The sequence below is a fragment of the Ruditapes philippinarum genome, unplaced genomic scaffold (assembly GCF_026571515.1).
Source record: "Ruditapes philippinarum isolate M1 unplaced genomic scaffold, ASM2657151v2 ctg1756_1_1_1_1, whole genome shotgun sequence".
NCBI lineage: Eukaryota > Metazoa > Mollusca > Bivalvia > Venerida > Veneridae > Ruditapes > Ruditapes philippinarum.
This window is the reverse complement of record NW_026866698.1, coordinates 451-26,198: the sequence shown is the minus strand read 5'-3', so window position 1 is coordinate 26,198 and position 25,748 is coordinate 451. Positions and strand designations below refer to the sequence as shown.

Here is a 25,748-nt window from a genome sequence, read left to right as displayed (position 1 = left end):
AATGGTGTGTTAATATTTTGCACCCCTAAGTAATATTGCGTGCTTTCTAAGACTGTACTGAAACATGGGAAACTTGCCATTATTTTGACTGATTTGAGAGCATTTAAATATAAAGTGATATAACGAATATCAAACTTCAAAACGGAGCTTGTTTGACCGGAGATTCCAGAATAAATAAGCTATGATTTATTTCAAGACGAAGTTATGAAATGTTTGTCAACATTTAAAGTAAGAATAAAACTTACAAGATTTATGTTTACAAAAACTGACCTTTACTTACCCCGGTATTGTTTTGACATATATTCGTCAGTCAAAGAATGCCAGCGATGTTACAAATAAAGAAAAATATCAAACCTGTTTGCTTGTATATATTATGAATGGCACTTAAGATAAAAACTAATGAAACGTTAATCCACGGTTGAGCATCGGCCACCATGAAGTACAGAAGTCCTTAATGCCAAACGACCTGGTTGGTGGCGTGATTTATATTTCGTACGTTTGTCAGTATTCATCCGCTGGTATTTTATGACTATTTTTCCGTTTGGACTATTGGAAGTGTAATTGAAAGGAATGCGGTAATAATAATAATAATGAATACATATATAGTAAATTTTGTATAGAAAAGTCACCGAGACACGCCAATGGCTAAATTTTCTCAAAGCACCAGTGTTTTACTGATGGTAATATTTGAGACTTGCTGTGGGAAATTTCTTGGTGGAACAGTGTCGTGGCTGGTGGTATCAAGAGACAGAGTAAGTTCTATTTTCAATATGATATTATTATGCGAAGCTAACTAACTCTAGTGTCTAGCTTTCAAATTATAAAATAAAATGAGAACATTTGACAAACACATATAGGTATTCGATTTAACTATACTTTTTGGACATGAATGCTATCTTGATTATTTATGTGTTAAGACAACCATGCAGAGGTAACAAAACAGGTTGTGAAAGTCATGCCATACAGGGGAATGAGATATTTGAATTTTTAAATACAATAATATTGTAAAATAATGCTAATTGTAATAAAGTTTGGTGGTCAGAGCTATTCATAAAAGATTCTTATTTATAGATGTTAGAATTAGTTGAGAATTTTGAGTCAATAAACCTTTTTACTAATAAAAATAATTAAATTCAAACAAGTAATAAAATTCATCCCCAATCTCACGAAAAAATAAAGGGAGACAATTCTGCAGGTATTGTGTAAGAATTTTATTATCGTTTGTTAATTATTCAAACTGATCAATTCATATGTTTTTTGTTTTTCTATGAAAAGCAATTATAAATTGAGTGTCATATGTTACGATCATATAATATTATATACAAGTTCAAATACAATAGGTAATATGTTAACGTTTACATATACATTTGTATTAACTGTATAATTGAAATGATCATAAGAGTAGACTAGATCATATTTTTAACTCCGCTCAAATCACCACACCAGCTTAACCCCTACCATGGTGACAACCTGGTGGTAAAATTCCTGACATAAGGGTCAGGTTATTTCCGAAATCACCGCCACATTGACACGGTCGTGAGGGACAGCCGGCAACCGCAAAAATGACCTGGGAGTGAGAGAGGGCCGGTATTTCATTTTCCCATGCAATCCTCTTCGAAGATCAAAGGTTGTAAATGACAAGTGATGACCACGGTATTTTCTTCAGAAAATGTCTTCGCATGACCCGTGATACATATAAGTAGTTATCTTGACATCAAAACAGAACCACTGAGTTGACAAACAAACCCGGTATATCCCCCAGCGCTGCTGCGACAAGATGGATCGAGTTTTCAAACATCTGGTACATTTAGAGTTACTTGTACATATATAAATATTCATATTATGCTACGCGTAATCCAAGTGTAAGACTCAAATAGATCTATCTTGGAGTGCTAAATATCTAGGTTTAAAGTAGCCTTTGAGGCAAAATGTATTGCTATTTTCTCTCGTCGGAAACCAGCTTTCTGTTCATTAACATTTATGCCCTTTAATTAGACTTCAAATTCGGTGCAAAATAGAAAGGCCTACTCAGACCTACTACCTCCGGATTTGAAATCAGACAATAATCGTTGATTAAATAAATTCACATGCATTTTACAACCACTGAAACAGCATGTTCCTCATATAATCAATTAATATTATTCAGTTAAAACGAGAAAATAAATCAAATTCTATATGTTCCTTTTACAAGACAATGTAAATTGTAATAAACTCTCGTATATCATTTAATTGAAGCGTGATAATAACAAAACAACTGGTTTTTCATTGGTCATATTGCCATAATCAATATTGCATGATCATTGACTTTTCCTGAATCTGTTGCAAATTCATTTTTTTACATCATAATACTTGATAAAGTTAAAATATATAATGATATATGTCATAATCAAGGTTGACAAAGTTTTGCGCAAGTTATGACAGGTTGAATCTGTTGCAAATTCATGTTTTATATAAATATGGATATTACGCAGTTATATCAAAGTGAAAATAACCCTGTAATTTTGATAGACAGTTATTCAAGTATTCTTTCTCCATGCTTTGAACCAGTTCTGTCATAAATATGACTTTTTTTTAAATAATATTTTTCAATGTTTTAATGTAGTTGACTTCAGACTACTATTCTCTTACCGCTGTTGGTTCGAAACCCGCCAGAGGCACTGGGTTCGTTCATGTTAGGCAGCAATCCAGCTAGCTCACAGACGGTCTCTGGTTCTACTTAATCATTTTCTCTCTCATGTATGATGAAAATGCACGGAGAAAACCTAAAGCCTTTCTCCACTAGTTATGTTAGAATATTATGACATTTAAAGTGTCGATGTGACTTTATTCAACTTCTCCTCCACCACAAATACAAAGGGGAAACCTTTTAAATCAAGTACAGTGTAAAGGGAACAATCGGAATGCAAAAATCTTGGCACAATATTTTCCATACACTCCGCCCGATTGAATGGTGCATTAATTATATACTTTATTTACGTGCTTATGATGCGTAGATGGATGGTTCGTCTTATAATTGTGAGTCTCGTGCACGGCTAGGCACGGCACGAGCTTCGTTTGCATTTTTCGTTCTACATTAGTTTGTAACAAAGTAACCACTGAATGATAATTGTAAGATAAACTGAAGCTCATTTTGCAGTATCGATTTTACACGATGTTCATACAAACGACAAGAAATATCTACTTAATAATAACTATTAACTATGTGTTTTCTATCTCCTGACATCACATGTGCATCATTTATGTAAAATGTAGGACCGTTTAAAAAATAAATAAATTCTCCGTTTCGCAACATCGTGCACATGTATATTATCAAAATAGATATAAAGGATTCATATCTATAGCAATTCTCTTATTATACGGAATAATTATCATTTCATCGATTTGACGAAAAATCGGGGTTGAAATACTTTTGACAGCGTGTTCGCGCAACAGATGGCTCGCATGATTGTTATATTAAGGGCCAAACCATCTTGTGTTATTCATCTGGATATTTGGAAGTCTAAACTCAAGGTAAGATTTTACTTTCATTTTATTGTAATTTTGCTCATGTTTTACTGTTTTGATACATTTACTACTTCATTTGTGTATTTATTAAAAGTGTAGGAAATTTGTCAAAGAAATTTTATCATTTAAATGATATGATAGGTATTTATGTGTTTATAATTAAGTGACTTCTAAACGGATCCTTTTTAACCTTTAAGAAGTAAATTTCATGACCGACAAAATGAGTCAATCTTAACATAACTTCGGTTACCCAGGCTAACAATACATTTTGAATGTGTACCAATGGTATCTGACGAAGTTTTAAAAAAATTATTCGGGCTTTTAGCATGGGAAATAAAACTAGCGTTGTTTGGACGATAATTATCATAACCTTTTCAAGGCAAACATGTTTTCATTTTTTACTTAATTTGCTAGTGATTTAAAACTAATTTTTCAGCGTTTTCTGAAATGATAGGCACACACAGGCCAGCGTCAACTTAAGTAATGCTAAAGGAGTCTGAAACATGATTTAAAACTTAAATAACACTTTGTTTTCGTTCCTTACTGCCAAAGAGATATGCATACTTTTAAAAAAACATTTTCAACCGTCTTATCATAAAAGAGTAGCTGAAATTCGGTTCCATTAGAGTAACGGTTAATACTCGTAAATTTTAGTTTTGCAAAATATAAATAAAAAATGTCACCTTAGTGCAATCTTGTTTTCTTAGTTGGTTGGTCTAAACTGGACACATTCTTAAATATTGATAAACACAATAATCTGTAATCAAATGTATCATTTGGATATTCTTAAACAATATTTCTTGACAAAAATATTGGAGGAGTTCTAAAAAAATCTCGTACAAGCAATTATACAATGTAAATAATAATTTGTTTCTCGAAAAGTTTATCGTCAGCTTTATATTGAGAATATCAACAATATCTATCAAACAATATCAATATATTTTTTATGTAATGTTTTGATGTGTATAACACTCAACATAATCAACATTATAATTAACGGTATAACATACCGTCCATTATAAATCAATACACATTAAAGGTTAGTGGTCTTTTATATTATACAAAGTTAATTTGTATTGCAATGAAATGCTCCGAACAGCTGTGAAACTTGCAATGTGCTTTTAAAAATCAAACATATGTTTCGTTAATATCATTTCACTGTAATAATATATCTTGCATTAGTTAAATATTACACATGAGTTTCATACTACTTAGAGGATAGTGAAGTTTGTTTTTTTATAAATAAGGGATTTGTTTTTCATCGTGTGGTATGATACATATTACAAGATGAAAATGAATCCTGTATTAATATCTAAAAAAAAACTTGAATTTTCTGTTGATTAAAATATACTTTTTCTCTCTTTTTTACATTTTTACATTAAATTCAAAAGACCTCCTCTTTAAATTGTGTGTATTTGGCTGAATTTAGAAGAAATAGCCTGACTAGACACTAATAAAAATACGGAAAATATGTTGCACTGGAGTGAAAAAATATATTTGTTTTACAGAGAAACTACGGGAAATGAAAATTATCATTTTTCTTTCATTAATATTTCTATGTATTTCATTATTAGTATATAATTAATTAATTTATCTACGTATTTTCTATCAGTTGTGAACAAAAGTATTTGTGGTATTGTGATCTGTGTAATCAGAGATAAAAGAAAATGGCTCGAGTTCTCGGCGTTGCTGTACTCTTCACATTGGTACGTTCCTCGAAATAAAATATATTCATATGGCTTTTCATAAACATCATATTACTCGGATACATATAAAATTTTGATTTTTGTATGCATGTTAGTATTCAATTCTACGTTTTTACTCAAACTTAACCATCAATAGACAAGTTGTTTTATTAAGTTTCTGAAAAAATTCATGATATTATTTGAATTCGTTTTTAAAACAATTAAAAACAATAATATATAATATACTCGTCATTGATTACGTGTTGTACATTGTATTATTTTTCATGAGAAATAAATGTCGTAATATTAACTTATATTTAAACATTTTTATCTTGTTTTCAGACAATTGTTCAAATGGTGAATGCGGACTCAAGACTGTGTCGTGGTCTGGCAAAATTTCAAGTAAGTTTGCTTTAAATCTGTCTGGACTTAAAACCCTCTTATACTTTGTGTAACTTTTAATAAATACTTTTGCAAGCAAGTTTGCAATTATTTCTTCTCAATTAAACATAGGTACATCAATAATAATTTTTCATCAAATATAATATTTTATTTTTGGGATCAAATATAAGTGTGGAGAAATTCATGTTTTACTCAACTTAACCTTAGTACAGAGGTAGGCTATGTCCTATCTGACCAACCTCTATAATTTAAGTAGCTCAGAGATTTGTATTTGACGTTGAAAAGTTTCAAATAAAAAGCTTGTTAAGATTATCTTAACCATGGTGGTGCAGTCTGTCTATGCGACTAGTGCAGATACGATGTTGCGTAATAATCACACGCGTGGTAATATTACGACGTATGTGATAATTACACGACGTCGAATCAATCGGCGCATCCGCGCCATCCGATCATGCATGGTGTGCACTATTCGCTATCCAGTCTATAATAGTTTTCATCCCTCCCCTAAACATGATGAATGGTTTGATTAGATTAAAGAAAGATTTGTCCGTTTTATATGGTTAACGTTGCATAGTATTACTAAGAAAGTTCAAACAGTGCATTTATTAGAAACTAAATCTTGATATATGCAAAATGTATGGAACTACTTAGCTTAAATTCATACACATGTTCACTACATTTACAGAACTGTGGAGATGACGGCAGAATTTGCGTGTGTGCGAATGAAAACGTCGTAACTACTGGAAACAAAGCGGAGAATCCCTGCAACAATCTTGTCTGCAGATGTAAGTATAATAATCATCAAGTAAACCTAAAAAATAATAAATAATTTAATTATCAGGGATTTTAATTTGAAAATAATCTAACGTTGTTCGAAACGAATCGGTTTAATGGTTTAATTATTCTTTTTATAATTTAATTAGTTTTTAAATAAAACTATTTTGTACTAAAGATTTACAATATCAACCATTGGTCAATCACCATGAAAATATCCAATCTCTCTAGCTTTTGTAATTTAATATTTGAGTTTGTTTAGATATATTTATCATATCATTTTCAGTCCCTGATTGCTATTACTACACCGGTATGTATTCCAAACCTAAAAAGATACGAGGGGAATTCGTGACTTGCTTCAGTAATGCCGACTGTGGAAAAAACTTCGAGTGCACAATAGCTGGCTTTTGTTGTCGTTCTGGAAAAGTCGATTTAGCCTAAAAATAATGTATTGTGGTCAACATCTCCTATTCGATCTAACCAACATAATGACCAACCTAAGATTCATCAATAAAATAGTAAACAAGCTGAATGAATAAAATGATAAGCAAGCAATATTTAACACTTTGTTGTTATTTTTGACTTACTTTCAAATTGGTAGACATGGAAAGAGGTTAAAATACGAATGGACAGTTGTAACTGCCAGATCTAACTAGTGTACCTTCATTTATTAACTAACTGCAGTACGTAATGTTGTTGTTTGAGTCTGTTACGTAAGAGAGGTTACTGTTAGATCACAAAGCAACACTTGAACGGGACTTAAGATTGCGGCTTTTGTTTACTATCCTGTTACGGCTTTTAAAAATGGTTCTGTTAATTCAAATATCGTAGAGACCGTATTATATGAAACTATATTCAAAGGGCGGTCAACAGGATAAGCCGTTACAGGATCGAAAATATGTGCCGCAATATGCGGTCCTGTTCCCGAATTCCTTTACTGTAAGATAAGAGGTCGAATGAATGTGTTCTCAAATGTTTTGAGAGCATTACTTTCATGGCTCCCTACTCCCATCCCGACTTGATCCGCGCAAAGTCAGTGATTTCAGTTTGACCACCTGCCTGCAATGGTGTTCGAACTTCTTGTTCCTATATTTGTAGTAAGACAATATCATTATGAGAAGAAGCTTTCACAAGTACATCTACGGTCAGCAAAAACATACGATAGTTAATCATCCAATGCAAAATTGACGTGAAAATAAAACAATAAAATAAAATACGATAGGATGTACGTTTTTGCTACAATTGATTTTACGGTGTAAAGTCTAAACTTCGTGATAAGGTCAACATTTTGTGCATTTTTTTACGATTGACAGTGTTTTACAGGATAATATGTCACTTAAACTAAGAAATAATGGCTAGGGAGTCAGTGTTATCCAATGAGAATTATCCCTAGCCAAACGGCGGTTATCATTATCAAATAATCAGGGAATATTATTCTTCATCTGAAGAGCTATCCAGTCACTTTTACTCTTGTGCCTTGAATAATTTTGAAATAATGCAGGAAGGGGCACCTAAAGTCTTCCTTCACCAGTAAAAAAATGTAAAGTCGCTTACAATGTTTGTCCATCGCAAAACGGAATAAATAAATAAATAAATAAGTAAATAAAAATAAAAAACAAATAAAACAGAATAGATAACTAAATACATAGATGAATAAATATATAGATGAATAAATAAACAAATAAATAAATAAATAAATAAATAAATAAATAAATAAAAAACAAACAAATAAATAAATAAAAGACAAACACAAAAATAAATAAAATAAGAAAGAAAGAAAGATAGAAAGAAAGAAAGAAACAAACAAACAAACAAACAAATAAATAAATAATAAGATAAAAAAAGATAACATAAACACATAAAATAAAATGACATAAAACAAATGAATGAATAGATATGATATAATTATAATGATATAAAATGAACATAATAAATGAATAAATCAAATAAACAAATAATCAAAATTAATAAAAACACATATAAATAAAATCTCGTAGCTGACCAGGGTTTCCCAATACTTCATCTCCATGTTGTTATATAAATGAATTGTCTGCTTCTTCAGGATCGTTGATGCCAATACTTTCCCTAGTTGATTACAAAATTGAATACCACTTAACTGACACCGTAGTAGCGTGAAAGTCCAGAAAGTGCCGGGAAAGTTTTACGTCATTCTCGGCCCAGTGTCCGACAACTGTCTGCGCATGCGCAGTACGTAATGACTTACGTTCCTCACGGGTCTGACACACCGGTGCTTGTCGGCATGAGAGACGTTGCACCTTTTCGTTATTTTTCATTAAACGATAAAGCAACAAGAAAACTATTCAAAAGTATGTCAGCATCTGTAAAAGTTTAATGCAACTAGATTGACCAATATGTTAACATTATCACCAATGGAAAAAAAGTTAAAGTCAAATTCAAGTAAAAGAACATGTACATTTTATAATGCGACAACAACAAGAACAACACCACCAACAACAAAAAAGAATCCCAGTTGTTGATAATTGCCTTAATATCAGTAAGATAGGAGTCAAAAATAGTCTACAGGTTTCTGAGAAGGCTTGGTTTCCTTTATACCATTCCTTCCCTTACATAAGAGTATGACTATACCTAAAACTGTTTTAATATAAAACAACAACTAGTTGCAATACAAATTCTATATTTGAGTAAGCGTCTAGACAGTCAGATTAAGGAAAGAGCAATTTTTATATCTTCATATTTAACACTTTGCTTCCACAGGTGCTTGTTAACCTCTCTCAGGTCAAGTATAAGACGTTTTTTACCTGAATTTTGAACTGATACGGTAAGAGGGTTAACTATATAGGGAATTTTCAAACATTTTTTTATCAAATGTCTATCAAGTAAATCATTTATCTAAGAGACAAAATCTTGCTCTAATAATGCTGATTTAGTATTTTTGCAAATAACATTAACTGGTTGAGAATACAATGGAATCTTATATCCTTCGTCAATAATATCTAATATGAAACCATTACAACCAATTTTCTTCCAAAAATCAATATGACTTTTTAATCTGCCCTTAACAATAATATTCTTTTGACCTTGTTCATATTCATGATATTTATGGGTAAACCTTGAACAATCATACTCATCTTTCATAGAAAGGTCTGTATCTTGACAACTACTTCCTTGCTGTGGCTTGCTGTCCGAAACCGGAAGTTGCTGATGACTGCGCTCGTGGACAATCTCTTCGGAAGTAGGTGTTCTCTCCGCAATGAAAACATGGCTCTGGGGTGACAAGGCCGCCGTAGAAGCCGCTTCCGGTACCATAAGCGAAGCTGGAGCCGTATCCGTATGGCAAGACTGGAGCAAATAAGGGACGAAAATTACGTCCCCGGCCCGACATCCCGCTTTGTACTGAAGAATAAGGCTGCTGAAAACTAGGACCAACAATGTCACGTGCGCCACGCCCTTTAGTGGAAGAACGTTTACGTTTGATTGCACGATTTTCCTTTTTATTGATCTTGGCTTCATCGTCGCTATCGCTAGCTACCGGATTGCACTTATACTGACGCACCGTATCCCACCCAGCAGAAGAACTATCTTCTATCCTTATGTCTTTATTTCTAACGTGCAACTTCTCAGCCAACTCTTTCAGCTGGTCACCACAATATTCAAATTTGCCGTGTTCAATAGCCAACGAGGCCTGCTTAACCGCAAGTTCACTTTTGAAACAATACTGCTGCTTATAACCTTCGAACTTCCACTTTATTTCTTGTTCAGCTTTTAAATGTTTTACTTCTGAAGAAACATAAACGTTGTTATTGTGTACTTCTTTCTTCAAACTAGAAAGCTCCGACAATATCACATTTAACTCTTCATGTATACCTGTATTATTCATACTGGAACTATAAGTTTCATCGCCCGAAGCCATAACACGCTGTAAACAAAACCGGTTTTAAAATAAGCGTACAGGTCGGTCTGACTGTCCAAAGCTGAATGACTATTGAATCGATAATTTTGCACGTGCAAAATTATTCGAATAGTGACACCTAGCGGTCACTCAATACATTCAGGGAAATTAATTTTCTTCTTATTCGCTACTCTCAAACAAAGAAAATTACATTTTTCTTCAGAAAGGGTTATAGTATCTCATTGACAAGCGGTTACTTTTTTCAAGGAATAATGATTGGTGGTCATTTAATTCTATTGATGTCACTTTATTTCATTACACCAGAATAAACATTGATCTAGCGTTAAATTAAGATTGCTTTTTATCATTCAGCTTAGACTAACGTATCGCTTTTCCTGGGAAAAAGGATCGGGTCCTTGTGGGCCAAGCTGTAATCCGACAGATGTTGGTAGACAAGGATCTGTGGCCAATCCAAAGTTTTCAGCACTGAAATGGGTCTCCCGGATTGGAAATACGACTAACCAAATAAATGACGTAAATTATGTCATGACGTCAATAAGCACACGAAGAAGCACAACTGGTTGGGAGCAGGGAGAAGGCGCTGTTTTTATTAAAGGCCCATTTAAACAGCCCTTTATAGTTTCGTAAGAGAACCTGATTCTTTTTGATTTTTGTGTTGTTTGAGAATCATCTTTAAGATTGAAAATTTATAGTTCCTATGAACAATCGACAGAACGTGAAAGTATCTGCACACTTGGTTGATGCAATCAGCATTGTTGAAAACTTGACAAATTTGAGACCGGGGCATTAACATAAGAAACACCCGCTCCAACGTTGTCCATATAAGTGGATTTGTTTAATAAATAATAATGGTGTCAGCGGTGTTTATCAGCCATTTTGTAGTTTTGATGCATGAAGTCTGTAGAGTGAGTGTTAAGGAGTTAATCTTGCATCAAAACGACAAACCGGTGAAGTAAAGCCGAAACACACCTCCCGGACCGATATTATTCCGGTTCTATAAGACAAAATAAGGGCATCACCAAAGCTATGTTTTTCAAGCAGAGAAGATTTACGGATTTTCGTCTCCGGCTGTTCTATTCATCACCCTACTTGTCGCTTAAGTATAACGGAAATTAAATGAAAAAATATTTCACCCATTGCATGCATACATCATTATTTTCAATTTTTATAATTATCTTAACAATTTAAACTGTAGTTACATACTGGATTTTGTATACAGTGTGTACATCGGTTCTAGGCAAATCAATCTTCATCCATGTAAGTTTGTATGGCTGCATTTTTTTCTTATTCTTTTTGGTTCAAATATGAAACTTATTACTGCTTACCTCAATAAAATACGAGATGGCAGGGTAAGTAGAGGTTTGTCGTCGTAGGTTTAATGCTTCGTCAGGCTGTACGACCATAAAGTCTAATAATTCGTCAGGTACGACATCATCCCTTCATTCCGGTGCCCCATATAGGTTTCCATAAGCGGGCGTTACGAATGTTAACGACTCGGTCGCCATTTAGTCAAGTTTGCTATCTGCCATTTGAACAAAGTTGTGCAATCGTTTCACGTCCTCCCCCTTGATAAAGTTGGTTACCTATAGGAGTTCCGCTGAGGTCGAAAAGCCTGAAAAATAAAAAATTTTGTTTTCATTACATAGGTCAAGTGAAGCACTTAAAATGAAAAAAAGATCTGCCAAGGATAATTTAGAAATATATTCAAAATAAGATTTTAAAATCGAACAGTTTTGAGCCCTTTTTGAGTGAAAAACGTTATTTATTTCTGAGGCATTATGTGCTTTTAAGTAAAGCATAACAGATCTGACAACGTAACAGATTTGTTTCTGAGTTGTACATTATTGGCCAATCGGTTACTGTTTGGAAACTATAACATGATACCAAAAATAAAAAGTGTTTGAGAAATAAAAATTTAAAAAAAAATTTATGAGGCATAATTGGCCTTTAATCTATTTTAAAATGAAATGATCATGCAATAATCTATATCAGGTTGTCGAATATACCATGGATAGTTTCTTCTGACCATACCAACATTACTCATTTTGGATACATGGAAACTTATGTTGATACAGCCATAAGAAACGATACTGGGCTACCCAATGGAAGCCCGTATACTTCTTTACCTTCATATATAGGGTAAGCTCTTTAAGTTTTTGATATTTTTAGTAGTGTTTGATATATTTAGTATTCTTTATATATTTTATAGTGATTGATATACTATGCAGTGTTTATTTTTGATAGCGTGTGATATATTTAGCAGTGTTTATTTCTTTAATAGGGTTTGATATGCAATGTATTAAGCAGTGTTTATTTATTAAAAAAGGGATATATTTAGCAGTGTTTATTTTTTAATAGTGTTTGGTATATAATGCAGTCTTTATTTCTAATAGTGTTAGATATATTTAGCAGTGTTTATTTTTAATAGGGTTTGATTTATTTAACAACGTTTATATTTCTTATAGTGTCTGATTAGCTTTGGATTCAGGCATTGATATTTTTTACTTGTTCATAACATACGCGCTAGTTCATACTCATTAATGTTTTTGATGTCGATTTGCCGAACAGAAGCACATAAAAATTCGACAGACAAGAACTCAAGCTAGACTTTGATGTATTTAGCAGTGTTTGAGCAGTGTTTGATACATATAGCAGTATACTTTCAATCATTAATCAACCTTATGACCTAGTGATTACGTGATATATATAATACACATAACGAATATGTCAGTATAGGGAAAATGAAATATCATTTCTGCCCAAGAAGGTCCTTTTGCAATTTCCTCACTCACTCACTCACTCAGGCAGGCAGGCAGGCAGGCAAGTAAGTCTTTTTTAGTATGGCCATAAGAACATTTACACAAATTTATACAGATAAGTATTTTTATTTTTCACCCGGCCCATAGGACCTATACAGTAATTCACTCGAAACTTCTTTTCATCTATGCATATACGCAGCTGCAGAACACTTTTAGATAGTTATATTATAATGCAGCATACCATTTGAATGCGAGAGTAAAGTGAAACTTCCAGTTGAAGATCCGGAAATAGACAATGTAAGATGTCGACAGACGAGAGCGTCCGAATGTGGCGGATCATGTACAAATGTTCCAAATGGTACTTTATGGCTAGATAGTGTAAGTAGAAAAGTATTAAAAATCTATTTTGTTTGTAAATTAATAATAACATTCATTTTAACTCAATTGATCGATCAAAAAAGAATTACAAATAATAAATACATTTATTTAGCTCTTAAAAGTTTGAAACTTGTCTGATCTGAATACACACGTACAATAATGAATTTAGTCTATCAAATTCTGGAATATTTGGGTTTTTTTGTACTGTGACCGTTTTGTATAAATTCATTTTTAAATGTGTTCTTTTAACCCTTATTATTATAAAATATGACTTTTTATATCTAATTTTAGATATCATGTACATTTACCATCAAAGCCTATCAGGTTGCCGGATACAAGAAAAAATCTATATATAGACTGACTTTGGTAGCAGAAGACTTTCCCGAAACCACTGTCTCTATGGGAACAAACATGTTCACGAGAAGGGATAGTTTAAGCAAGATTCCTATCCAGGTAGTTAACCAATCTAAGATATTTTATTTCTAAAATACCATTTCTCATAAAAAATTGTTAAAAACCGATTTTTTTATTTTAATAGCTAGATACGTTAATGCATGTTATGAAATGGACAATTTCGAGAAAATAAATCTCCCATTCATGTGAAAAAGTACCTTTTATCTATACCGTTGTGAACGAATTATTCTCTTGCGACATCGTCAATATGCACCAAAAGGTCTTGAACAATCAATACCGAAACGATCACATGTATTCAGATGGTTAAGAAATCCGGTTATCACAATATTAAGATTAATTTTTTTCGTCTAAAATTACACTACAGTATTGTTTTCACATACATTTTAATCTTTTAGGTTAGAAAAAAGACTTGTTGATCTATGCTAGAAAAACGATTAAATTAACATTTGATTGGTTACTATTCTTAACCGGTTACATTTGGATTGTTATTCAATGTGAGGGCATTGCATGTTTGTATTACATATTTTTAAGACGAAAACACAATAATAGTAAAATTTTATTAAACGAAAATATGGATTTACTTCTTTTTCTTTTATTTCAGGTCACTCTTCGTGTAATCGACGGACCATGCAATAAGATAGATCGCAAATTAGAGTTTGTAAGACCAACTTTACCCAATTTTTCAAGATCATCATTCAGAATGGCTGAGATAATCCGCCATCTTCCGGTGGCTACTGGATTTTACCTGCACACTGACGGTGCTTACAATATAAGGTAAGTTTGACGCACAAAATGTAACTATACATTTACTCCAGAAGATTGTCGTCTGCACATTTGCGCGCCATAATTTTAAACTTTTAACTGGATGGAATCGGAAGTGATGACACTTTTCCACCAGTGTAGAGCCATTTGTGTTGTTCAAACAGGCTTTGGTAGCTCTATTTTTGGATCCTAATTGATTTTGATTCGGCGGCATAAACAATTTGTTACCCCCAACCTAACCCCAAAATTTCAAGATCATCATTCAGAATGAGATAATCCGCCACCTTCCGGTGGTTACTTGAAGAGCAAATTTCATTAGATAAACCGGTTAAAGTATGAAGGAAAATGTGCTCATATATAACTATATATGCCTTTTTTTTTCGTTCCAAAGAGTTATGGCATCGTCATCATTTATTTTTATTTTGTGCATCAGTATCGTTAAATCTCATATTGTTTCATATCGTAGAGATCAGAGGTTCCATTGAGTAAAGAGTTTTATCCTTTAAACTTAATAATCTCGTTTTGTCTTGATTTTGAAAATTTTATTGATATTGTAAGGACAAAAACTTCTAAAATAATTAAAAAAAAAGGAAGATAAAACAACACTGCAACAAAAAGCAACCATTGTGCAGGCAGAATTACGAATGATATACAGGCTGGCTTGGAACTTGGAACTTGACCATGCTAGTATGTAATTCTCACCATTTGTAAGCAACACAGCCTTTAAAATTAAAATTCTTGTAAAACGTTGCGTAAGATATAAACAAAGCAAACATGGTTAAGATAACTGAATGATTTAATACAGTAAGACAATGTTTGCTGTTTTCAGTGAGGCTGAGATAATTATGAGTGGAGCTATGTATTTCAACTACTCTTATTTTCCGGATGACCAGAGGGTGACCCTGAACAGGTCAAATGTTGTCAGAGTGGGTGTCAACTGGCGGCCTCATATTCCAGATCAAATCGGCTCTCAGCAGTACTGTGTTTGGGGTGTGGACATGTTTGGGTATGTTCTTCAGAACCAAAGTTCTTGGAGCTAATGATAAACTGTTTTTCCACGTACAATTTATTTAACACATGCTTTGTTTATACCAAATACCATTATAATTAGCTGCTGATAATAAATAGTGGATATTTGATCGTTTCTGTAAAAGATAAAATTCTATTTCACCGATTGATCAAAACAGTGCTCTCACGAGTGGCAAAAACACAGTTTTTTCTTTTTTATCTTTAAAAACATCAAGAAAAGTTTTACATGTGGAAGGAAGTATAATGATCAATCTCTTAAGAATGTAACCAAATATTGAATTTTGGTAAATTTTATCGTGATGATTACGTTTTCAATCTATTTAAGCTTTGTTGGGCTCTAAACAGGCCTGCTAATGACGGAATTGTAAGCGACAGTAAACGTGAGGCACCATTTGGGGACATTTTTCTTTAAATAAAAGGAATCTCTTCATTGAAAAGTGTGAAATTATATCTTTATAAACCTTTTCACAGTGAAATTATCAAATATGAATTTCTTAGATAAATCATTATTCCATACAAAAGCATGAAATGAATTATGACAATAAGACAATCAAAGGAAATACACACTAACTTCACATTTATTCTTCAATGATCATCTACAAATCACCTCTTTATGGTCTGCTAGTGTTATCTTATTTTCTTGCAACATTGTTTTACTATTTTTGTTCAATGACTTTCATTTTTTCATAATGCAAATGTATATCAATTGATGGATCATTGCAGGATTACGACGGACCCGAGATGTGTAACAAGTCTAGTTGGAGGTGAGCAGCAACTGTGTTGATTTTTGGCAGGAAAATATTTTAATAGATGATTAAAAAAATAGATATGTTAGAGCAGCATTAAACTTCACATTGGTTGCCTTGTACTTCTAGGTTGTTTTGCGTTTAATTTGCGCATGCGCTGCATGATCATATTTACCGCAGTGCATATATATCATACTAATTTTATAGTTAATATTTACTTTTGATAAGACAGTTCTGTTTGACACTATTAATAAAACTGGCAAGTCTGTCTCTTTTTTTTTTATTTTGAGTACAAATGCAAAGGAAAACCCCATCGTAAAAATGATCACTAACCTTTTTCGACATAACAGATGACGACGATCACTGTGCAGCGGGAACGGTGTCATGTGAGAATAATGGCAAGTGTATAAACATATTCAAAGTTCCAGAGGAGAAATGTAAATGTACACCGGGATATAAGTCTAAAAATTGCTCACAAGGTAAAATTTCAACTTTGAGAGAATGAAAGGATGAAATATTTGCGACGATTATAGTCCAGTATGAAATTAAATCGATTCTATCTATTTATGTACTTAAAAATGTTTTCATAGCTTTCCAAATCATTGGCACCATTTGTGACAATCTTCTGCCTATGAAACTTACAAATAACGCACTTAAAAGTAAATTGTACCAATTTCTAAATGTCGTTTATCACTTATCCATGATAATTCAACATTCATTTTCGCTCGCCAAGCTTCATTCCGTAGATTATACACAAGCATTATGAAAGCTCATTGTACATACAGTTTAATATCAAAATGGCGCATTAGCAAAATGTCGGGTGGAAATCCTAATATCTTCAAGGTACATTTGTACGTAATTAAACTGTACTCTTTACTTTTTTGACATTTAATAGTAGCTTAACAAATACAGTGAACTCCACTTAAAACGATATCGTTTATAACGATATACCGCTAAAGGTGTTGTTGCCGCGATCTCAAATTTGTTGCCTCTCGGATATATCGATATCCGTATAGAACGACATAAATTCGGCGCTCCACTAAATGTCGTTTTAAGCGGAGTTAAGGACTTGTGTGCTAAGTATTTTTTTAATGACACACATATTGAGACATCTTTAATTTTGATAGAAAAATAGATCTATAACTATCAACATAATATTATATACTTGTATGTCTTGTATTTTATCAAGTGGTGCGATGCGTTGACAAGCCCTGCGAAAACAATGGAACATGTACAGACGAGCCAAATGGATTTAAGTGTGATTGTAAATCAGGTGAGTTCTAAACGAGAATATCGTTTTAACTGATTTTCTGAACAGCAAACCGTAAATAAATGGTGGCTTTATTAGATTTTAACTTCAAAATGATTACAAAAATGTTTACTGATTTAGTCTGTTATAAGATTGTTACTGAACTAAAAGACCGCGATTTTTTCAGACTATACGGGTATTATGTGTGAATCAAAAGTGCAACCCTGTGGTTCAAGTCCATGCCGCAACGGAGGTATTTGTTTGGATATGCAAAATGCATTTATGTGTCTCTGTGTTTCGACGTATGCTGGGGAAATGTGTGAACGTAAGTGCAAAGTATATATTTTAACAATATCTCATATAAAATAGCTTATATTTGTCGGTTTTTAATACCAAAAATGCTTGCATCATCGTTTTTTGTTGTTTATTGCGTTTATTCCACAACTATTGTGAATTTTATTCTATTTTTCCGCAAAGGAATTGTGTTGTTTTGAAAATGTTTTTAAAGGTTTTTGAAAAGCTATGACCTTTTTTAAACGGTTGCTTACAATGTAGGACCACCCGTTAATCCTAGGGTATATAACCTGCCAACGTATTTGTAATCTTTGTGGACAAAAAATCTTTATCAGAATTATAACATTTATACTCGTCGTAAAATTGATAAAAGAGTGGTTGTTAATTATAATTTTTTCACCAATTCTATTACAGACTTTCAACATAAACTATCAGAGGTAAGTTTACAAAATAAAAAAAATATCTGTCAAACATCAGATACATTAAAAATGATGTACATAAAACAAGAAAAGTGATATAGTTAGAAACAATATATTGATATTGTCCGTTTACATATCATTGTTCATGTACCGAGACTTGTAAAATGGTAACGATCGTCTTCTAGTGATGCAGTAATTAGTTGCCTGACTATTTTCATTGTGTAAAGTCTACCTAAATAGTTCAAACTGTATTTCATTAAATATCAAATGAAAATACAGTCCATTATTAATTGATAACAATTAACAATATATATCAGAATGAACATCGATCTATATCGATCTGATATTCGACGTTCCATTAAAATAAAAATGACATCTTTATTTTTAAAATTGATTAACTATTCATTTTGATTTTAGATTTACATCTTTTTTGTGAATATTTCATTTGATTTTTTCCTTTAGGAAAATCTTATTACAGCAGTACTTGTCCCTGAGATGTATTCCCTTAGCAAATTACAAAATATATAAACGATTTTCTACATGTCTATTCTAATTATCTTTTTTTTTATCTTATACAGAACGCAGCAGACGACACATTTCTGTCGTGGATTTTACCAATAGCTATTGCAAGTGCTGCCGCTGTGGCGTTGGTTACTGGTAGTTGCCTTTTTCTAACAGGCGTTTACAAAAAAACTCCAAAGAATAAAACACAAGTGAAACCGAATGACCCCGAAGTTAGCCGGGTATCTATGTCCGAAATTACTCCAGTTGAAGAGTTGTAAATATTACACGACATGTAGTAAGAAGGAACAAAATGGACGTTAAAAATAAACTGCGGCAATTCAGATGATATTTCATGATATTTAACATTTTCTAACCCTTCCTTATTGTTGCATACATGATCATGATAAAACGGAAAGCATTTTTTCTACAGTATTTATGTAGATATATACGTATATAGTCAGAAGAGACACCTTAAACACAGCTTAAGCTGCACAAAGTACACCAAATTATGCAGAAAGTAAACCCATTTAAGATATATCAAAAATCTTTAATAACTTATATATGCTTCAGAGGAAAAACATTCAGAATACGATAACCTTACAAAATATTCAGTAAATAATATAGAAAAATATTAAATGGCTCTAAATTGAAATTATTAAAAACACACTCATGTTGATCAGTTGCTCATTTTCATGCCTTTTCCCCATGTATACCGACCGTGTTTTTTTACAATTAAAAAAACTCCTTAGTCCCGTGTTTCTTATTCCTTTCAATCATTTTAACTTGAACCAAGGTGTATTTTCACTGGTCTACTGTATGCAGAATTGAAATATTTTCGCTTTAAATAATTCAGTCTTTTCTTGAACGCACATTTCTCTGTTTCAATGGTCTAAATTTTCGAATTAGGAGTTCTGCACCAAACACGATTGCACTTAAAGCAAGTCCACCTGAAGTTTAAAAAAATATATAAGATATCAACATATTCTTAGTCTATTATCCTAACTCTTTAAGTTTTGAATGTACCAACAACAGCCTACAATGCCAACCGTACAAAATTCTGGCCAACTTTTACATTCATAGTCAGACACTTAACTATTGGCAAAACCGTATGTGAGAAGTTAGCAGTTAACAGTGAGCTAAGCAAAAAGGCATTACGATTTATATAGGGAAATCAATGATCTGCTGTTATGCTCAGCTGGGTAAACAATCCAGCAGAGCATTCCAAAATAAAGTGTAGAAATGCTTTGCTGGTATGCTCAGCTGGGTAAGCAATCTAGCAGGCCATTACTAAATATAGTGTAAAAATGCTCTGCTGGTATGCTCAGCTGGCTAGGCAATCTAGCAGGGCATTCCTAAATATAGTGTAAAAAATACCCTGCTAGTATATACTCAGCTGGCTAAGCAATCTAGCGGGGCATTCCAAAATATAGTGTAAAAAGCTCTGCTGTTATGCTCAGCTGGCTAAGCAATCTAGCGGGGCATTCCCAAATATAGTGTAAAAATGCTCTGCTGGTATGCTCAGCTGGCTAGGCAATCTAGCAGGGCATTCCTAAATATAGTGTAAAAAATACTCTGCTGTTATACTCAGCTGGCTAAGCAATCTAACGGGGCATTCCAAAATATAGTGTAAAAAGCTCTGCTGTTATGCTCAGCTGGCTAAGCAATCTAGTTGGGCATTCCAAATTATAGTGTAAAAATGCTCTGCTGTTATGCTCAGCTGGCTAAGCAATCTAGCGGGGCATTCCCAAATATAGTGTAAAAATGCTCTGCTGGTATGCTCAGCTGGCTAGGCAATCTAGCAGGGCATTCCTAAATATAGTATAAAAAAATACTCTGCTGTTATACTCAGCTGGCTAAGCAATCTAGCGGGGCATTCCAAAATATAGTGTAAAAAGCTCTGCTGTTATGCTCAGCTGGCTAAGCAATCTAGTGGGGCATTCCAAAATATAGTGTAAAAATGCTCTGCTGTTATGCTCAGCTGGCTAAGCAATCTAGCGGGACATTCCAAAATTTAGTGTAAAAATGCTCTGCTGTTATGCTCAGCTTGGTAAGCAATCTAGCGGGGCATTCCAAAATATAATGTAAACATGATCTGCTGGTATGCACAGCTGGCTAGGCAATCTAGCAGGGCATTCCTAAATATAGTGTAAAAATGCTTAGCTGTTATGCTCAGTTGGCTAAGCAATCTAGCGGGACATTCCAAAATGTAGTGGTAAAATGCTCTGCTGAATTGCTCAGCTGGCTAGGCAATCTAGAAGGGCATTCCTAAATATAGTGTTAGAAATGCTCAGCTGGCTAGGCAATCCAGCAGAGCATTCCTAAATATAGTGTAAAAATGCTCTGCTGGCAAGCTCAGCTGGCTAAGCAATCTAGCAGAGCGTTCCAAAATATAGTGCGAAAAATGCTCTGCTGGTATGCTCAGCTAGCTAAGCAATCTAGCAGGGCATTCCTAAATATAGTGTTAAAAATGCTCAGCTGGCTAGGCAATCCAGCAAAGCATTCTGAAAATTAGTGTAAAAATGTTCTGCCGGAATGCTGAGCTGTCTAGGCAAACTAGCAGGGCATTCTTAAATAAAGTATAAATTTCGTTGGTCTGCAACTGATTATTTGGCACTCGTAGACTTTCTAAAATATTTAGTGCCAATGCAGATAATGACATTTTTTACTTCTACGGGACCCTTAAGTGTCTATTTCTTTGGTCTGCGACTGATTCTGGGACGATCGCAGACTTTCAGGAATTTTTTGTGTTAATGCAGATAATGACATTTGTGAATTTTTAGGACCATCCAGAGTCCATTTCGTTGGTCTGCGAATGTTTCTGGAACACTCGCAGACTTTCAGAAATGTTCGGTGCCAATGGAGATAATGACATTTTTACTTCAAAAGGACCCTCCTGAGTCTATTTCGTTGGTCTGCGACTGATTCTGAGTCACTCGCAGACTTTCAGGAATTTTGGTGTCAATGCAGAAAATGATATTTCTGACTTATTGGGACCTTTCTGAATCCATTTTTTGGGTCTGCGACTGATTCTGAGGCACTCACAGACTTTCAGGAATTTTTGATGTCAAGGCAGATAATGACATTTTTTACTTCTAGGGACCATCCAGGGTCCATTTTTTTGGTCTGCGACTTAATCTTTGACAGTCACAGACTTTCAGGAATTGTTGGTGCCAATAGAGATAATTACAATTTATGACATTTTTGACCATCCAGAGTCTATTTCGTTGGTCTGCGACTGATTATTGGGCACTTGCAGACTTTCAGGAATTTTTGGTGCTAATGCAGATAATGACATTTTAGGGTAAAAATGCTCTGCTTATGACTAAGGGGTCCTTAAAAGTAAAAAAGTCATGATCTGCAATGGCACTAAACATCCTGAAAGTCTGCGAGTCGCAAGGAATCAGTCGCAGACCAAGAAATGTACTCTGGCGGTTCCCTAAAAGTCAAAAATGTCATTATCTCCATTGGCATCAAAATTCCTGAAAGTCTGCAAGTGTCCCAAAATCAGTCGCAGACCAGCGAAATGAACTCTGGTGGGTCGCTAGAAGTCAAAAATGTCATTATCTCCATTGGCACCAGAGATTCCTGAAAGTCTGCGAATGTCCCAGAATCAGTCGCAGACCATAAAAATGGACTCTGGCGGGTCCCTAGAAGTAAAAATTGCCATCATCTCTATTGGCACCAAACTTTCCTGAAAGTCTGCGAGTGTCCAACAATACGCTGCAGGCCAATGAAATGGACTCTTAAATGTCCCTAGAAGTCAAAAATATGATTATTTCCATTGGCACCAACCATTCCTGAAAGTCTGCGAGTGTCCAAGAATCAGTCGCAGACGACCAAAATGGACTCTTGAGGGTCCTTAGAAGTCTTAATTGTCAATATCAGCATTGGCACCAAAATTCCTGAAAGTCTGCGAGTGTCCTTCAAAAAGTCGCAGGACAATGAAATAGTCTCTTAAAGGTCCTTAGAAGTCAAAAATATCATTATTTCTATTGGCACCGAAAATACCTGAAAGTCTGCGAGTGCCTCAGGATTGCCTAGAAGTCGAAAATGTCAATAAAACTTTGGCAACAATAAATCCTGGAACTCAGAATTAGTCTGCCAACTGAGCATTCCACCAGAGCATTTTTAACTTTATTTCGGAATGCCCTGCTAGATTGCCTAGCCAGCTTAGCATTTCACCAGAGCATTTTTACACCATATTTAGTAATGCCCTGCTAGATTGCCTAGCCAGCTGAGCATTCCAGCAGAGCATTTTTTCACTATATTAAGGAATGCTCTGCTATAGTGCCTAGCCAGCTGAGCATTCCAGCAGAGCATTTTTACACTATATCTAGTAATGCTCTGCTAGATTGCCTAGCCAGCTGAGCATTCCACCAGAGCATTTTTTCACTATATTTAGGAATGCTCTGCTATATGCCTAGCCAGCTGAGCATTCCTGCAGAGCATTTTTAACACTTTATTTAGTAATGCCCTGCTAGATTGCCTAGCCAGCTTAGCATTCCAGCAGAGCATTTTTTACTATATTTCGTAATGCTCTGTTATAGTGCCTAGCCAGCTGAGCATTCAAGCAGAGCATTTTTACACTATATTTAGTAATGCCCTGCTAGATTGCCTAGCCAGCTTAGCATTCCAGCAGAGCATTTTTACACTATATTTGTAATGCTTCTGCTAGATTGCCTAGCCAGCTTAGCATTCCACAGAGCATTTTTACACTATATTTAGTAATGCCCTGCTAGATTGCCTAGCCAGCTTAGCATTCAAGCAGAGCATTTTACACTATATTTAGTAATGCCCTGCTAGATTGCCTAGCCAGCTTAGCATTCCAGAAAGCATTTTTCACTATATTTAGTAATGCTCTGCTAGATTGCCTAGCCAGCTTAGCATTCCAGAAGAGCATTTTTACACTGTATTTAGTAATGCCTGCTAGATTGCCTAGCCAGCTTAGCATTCCAGCAGAGCATTTTTACACTGTATTTAGTAATGCTCTGCTAGATTGCCTAGCCAGCTTAGCATTCCAGCAGAGCATTTTTTTCACTATATTTAGGAATGCTCTGCTATAGTGCCTAGCCAGCTGAGCATTCCTGCATAGTATTTTAACATTTATTTAGTAATGCCCATCTAGATTGCCTAGCCAGCTTAGCATTCCAGCAGAGCATTTTTACACAATATTTCGTAATGCTCTGCTAGATTGCCTAGCAGCTTAGCATTCCACCAGAGCATTTTTACACTATATTTAGGAATGCCCTGCTAGATTGCCTAGCCAGCTTAGCATTCCAGCAGAGCATTTTTACACTATATTTAGGAATGCCCTGCTAGATTGCCTAGCCAGCTTAGCATTCAAGCAGAGCATTTTTACACTATATTTAGTAATGCCCTGCTAGATTGCCTAGCCAGCTTAGCATTCCAGAAAAGCATTTGTTCACTATATTTAGTAATGCTCTGCTAGATTGCCTAGCCAGCTTAGCATTCCAGCAGAGCATTTTTACACTGTATTTAGTAATGTCCTGCTAGATTGCCTAGCCAGCTTAGCATTCCAGCAGAGCATTTTTACACTGTATTTAGTAATGCTCTGCTAGATTGCCTAGCCAGCTTAGCATTCCAGCAGATCATTTTTTCACTATATTTAGGAATGCTCTGCTAGATTGCCTAGCCAGCTTAGCATTCCAGCAGAGCATTTTTACACTATATTTAGTAATGCCCTGCTAGATTGCCTAGCCAGCTTAGCATTCCAGAATAGCATTTGTACACTTTATTTAGGAATGCCTTGCTAGATTGCCTAGCCAGCTTAGCATTCCAGAATAGCATTTGTACACATATTTAGTAATGTCCTGCTAGATTGCCTAGCCAGCTTAGCATTCCAGCAGAGCATTTTAACACTATATTTAGTAATGCACTGCTAGATTGCCTAGCCAGCTGAGCGTTCCAGCAGAGCATTTTTTCATTAAAGCTAGGAATGCTCTGCTAGATTGCCAAGACAGCTGAGTATTGCAGCAAAGCATTTTTACACTATATTTAGGAATGCCCTGCTAGATGCCCAGTACAGCTGAGCATTACAGCAGATCATTACCTTCCCTATATAAATTGAAATGCCTTTTTGCTTAGCTCACTGTTCACTGCTAACTTCTCACATACGGCAAAACCCTGTATTTTCGGTACAAACATCTATCGAATTCTTTGTACTGTTCAACATAGAGTTCTAAATTCAAAAACCAAGTGTTTTATTATAAAAAGCTGGAAAAGTGTGATCCCTCGGAAGCATGAATCACAACAAAAAAAATCAAAATTGCAATCTCAGTTTGAGTCTGTACATTAGGGATTATGAAAAAAATGCAACATCCCTCACTTCCTCCCAGCTACGGCTTGACTGGTACTAAATTTTCAAAACTTAAAATGATGGAATCAAGACCCAGAAAAATGTAACAACATTAAATAATAAGCTTAGCATGGTAACTTTATCATTTTGTTTTATATATGAACCGCGTCACGACAAAACCAACATAATGGGTTTGCGACCACCATGTTACCAGACCAGCCTGCGCATTCGCGCAGTCTAATCAGGATCCTTGCTGTTCGCTATCAGTTTCTTTACTTGTTATGGGGTCTGTAAGCGAACAGCATGGATCCTGATCAGACTGCGCGGATGCGCAGGCTGGTCTGGATCCATGCTGGTCGCAAACCCATTATGTTGGTTTTGTCGTGACGCGGCTGATATAAGGATGATATTACCTGCAGCCACATAGAAAGCACTTTGTACATGACTTAATGTTAATTGTTTTGCTTCTATTCTCCTTGTTTCTACGTTGCATTGTTGTTGATTCTCCGAGCGCCACCACTTCTTCTTCAAGAATTTTATTAAACCAGAGCTGTACATCTGCGACAACCTGACGAGATATTACAATAATTTTGAATTAAATAGTAGATATGATCCAAAAGA

General features: G+C 34.3%; 2 protein-coding genes across 2 annotated transcripts; both read left to right on the top strand.

Moving 5' to 3' along the window:
• The first annotated feature begins 417 nt into the window (after positions 1-417).
• On the top strand, positions 418-19,089 carry LOC132733370 (uncharacterized). Its single transcript, XM_060720013.1, has 13 exons — positions 418-752; positions 10,609-10,880; positions 12,250-12,396; positions 13,253-13,394; positions 13,686-13,847; positions 14,410-14,582; positions 15,400-15,576; positions 16,323-16,363; positions 16,696-16,824; positions 17,535-17,618; positions 17,782-17,919; positions 18,303-18,325; positions 18,886-19,089. Exons 1-13 carry the CDS (start codon positions 642-644, stop codon positions 19,087-19,089), a joined length of 1,803 nt encoding a protein of 600 aa, XP_060575996.1. The 5' UTR covers positions 418-641.
• On the top strand, positions 3,369-6,922 carry LOC132733381 (uncharacterized). Its single transcript, XM_060720024.1, has 5 exons — positions 3,369-3,510; positions 5,117-5,210; positions 5,532-5,591; positions 6,277-6,376; positions 6,652-6,922. The coding sequence occupies exons 2-5, from the start codon at positions 5,172-5,174 to the stop codon at positions 6,804-6,806; spliced, it is 354 nt and encodes a 117-aa protein (XP_060576007.1). The 5' UTR covers positions 3,369-3,510; positions 5,117-5,171; the 3' UTR covers positions 6,807-6,922.
• Positions 19,090-25,748: the final 6,659 nt, after the last annotated feature.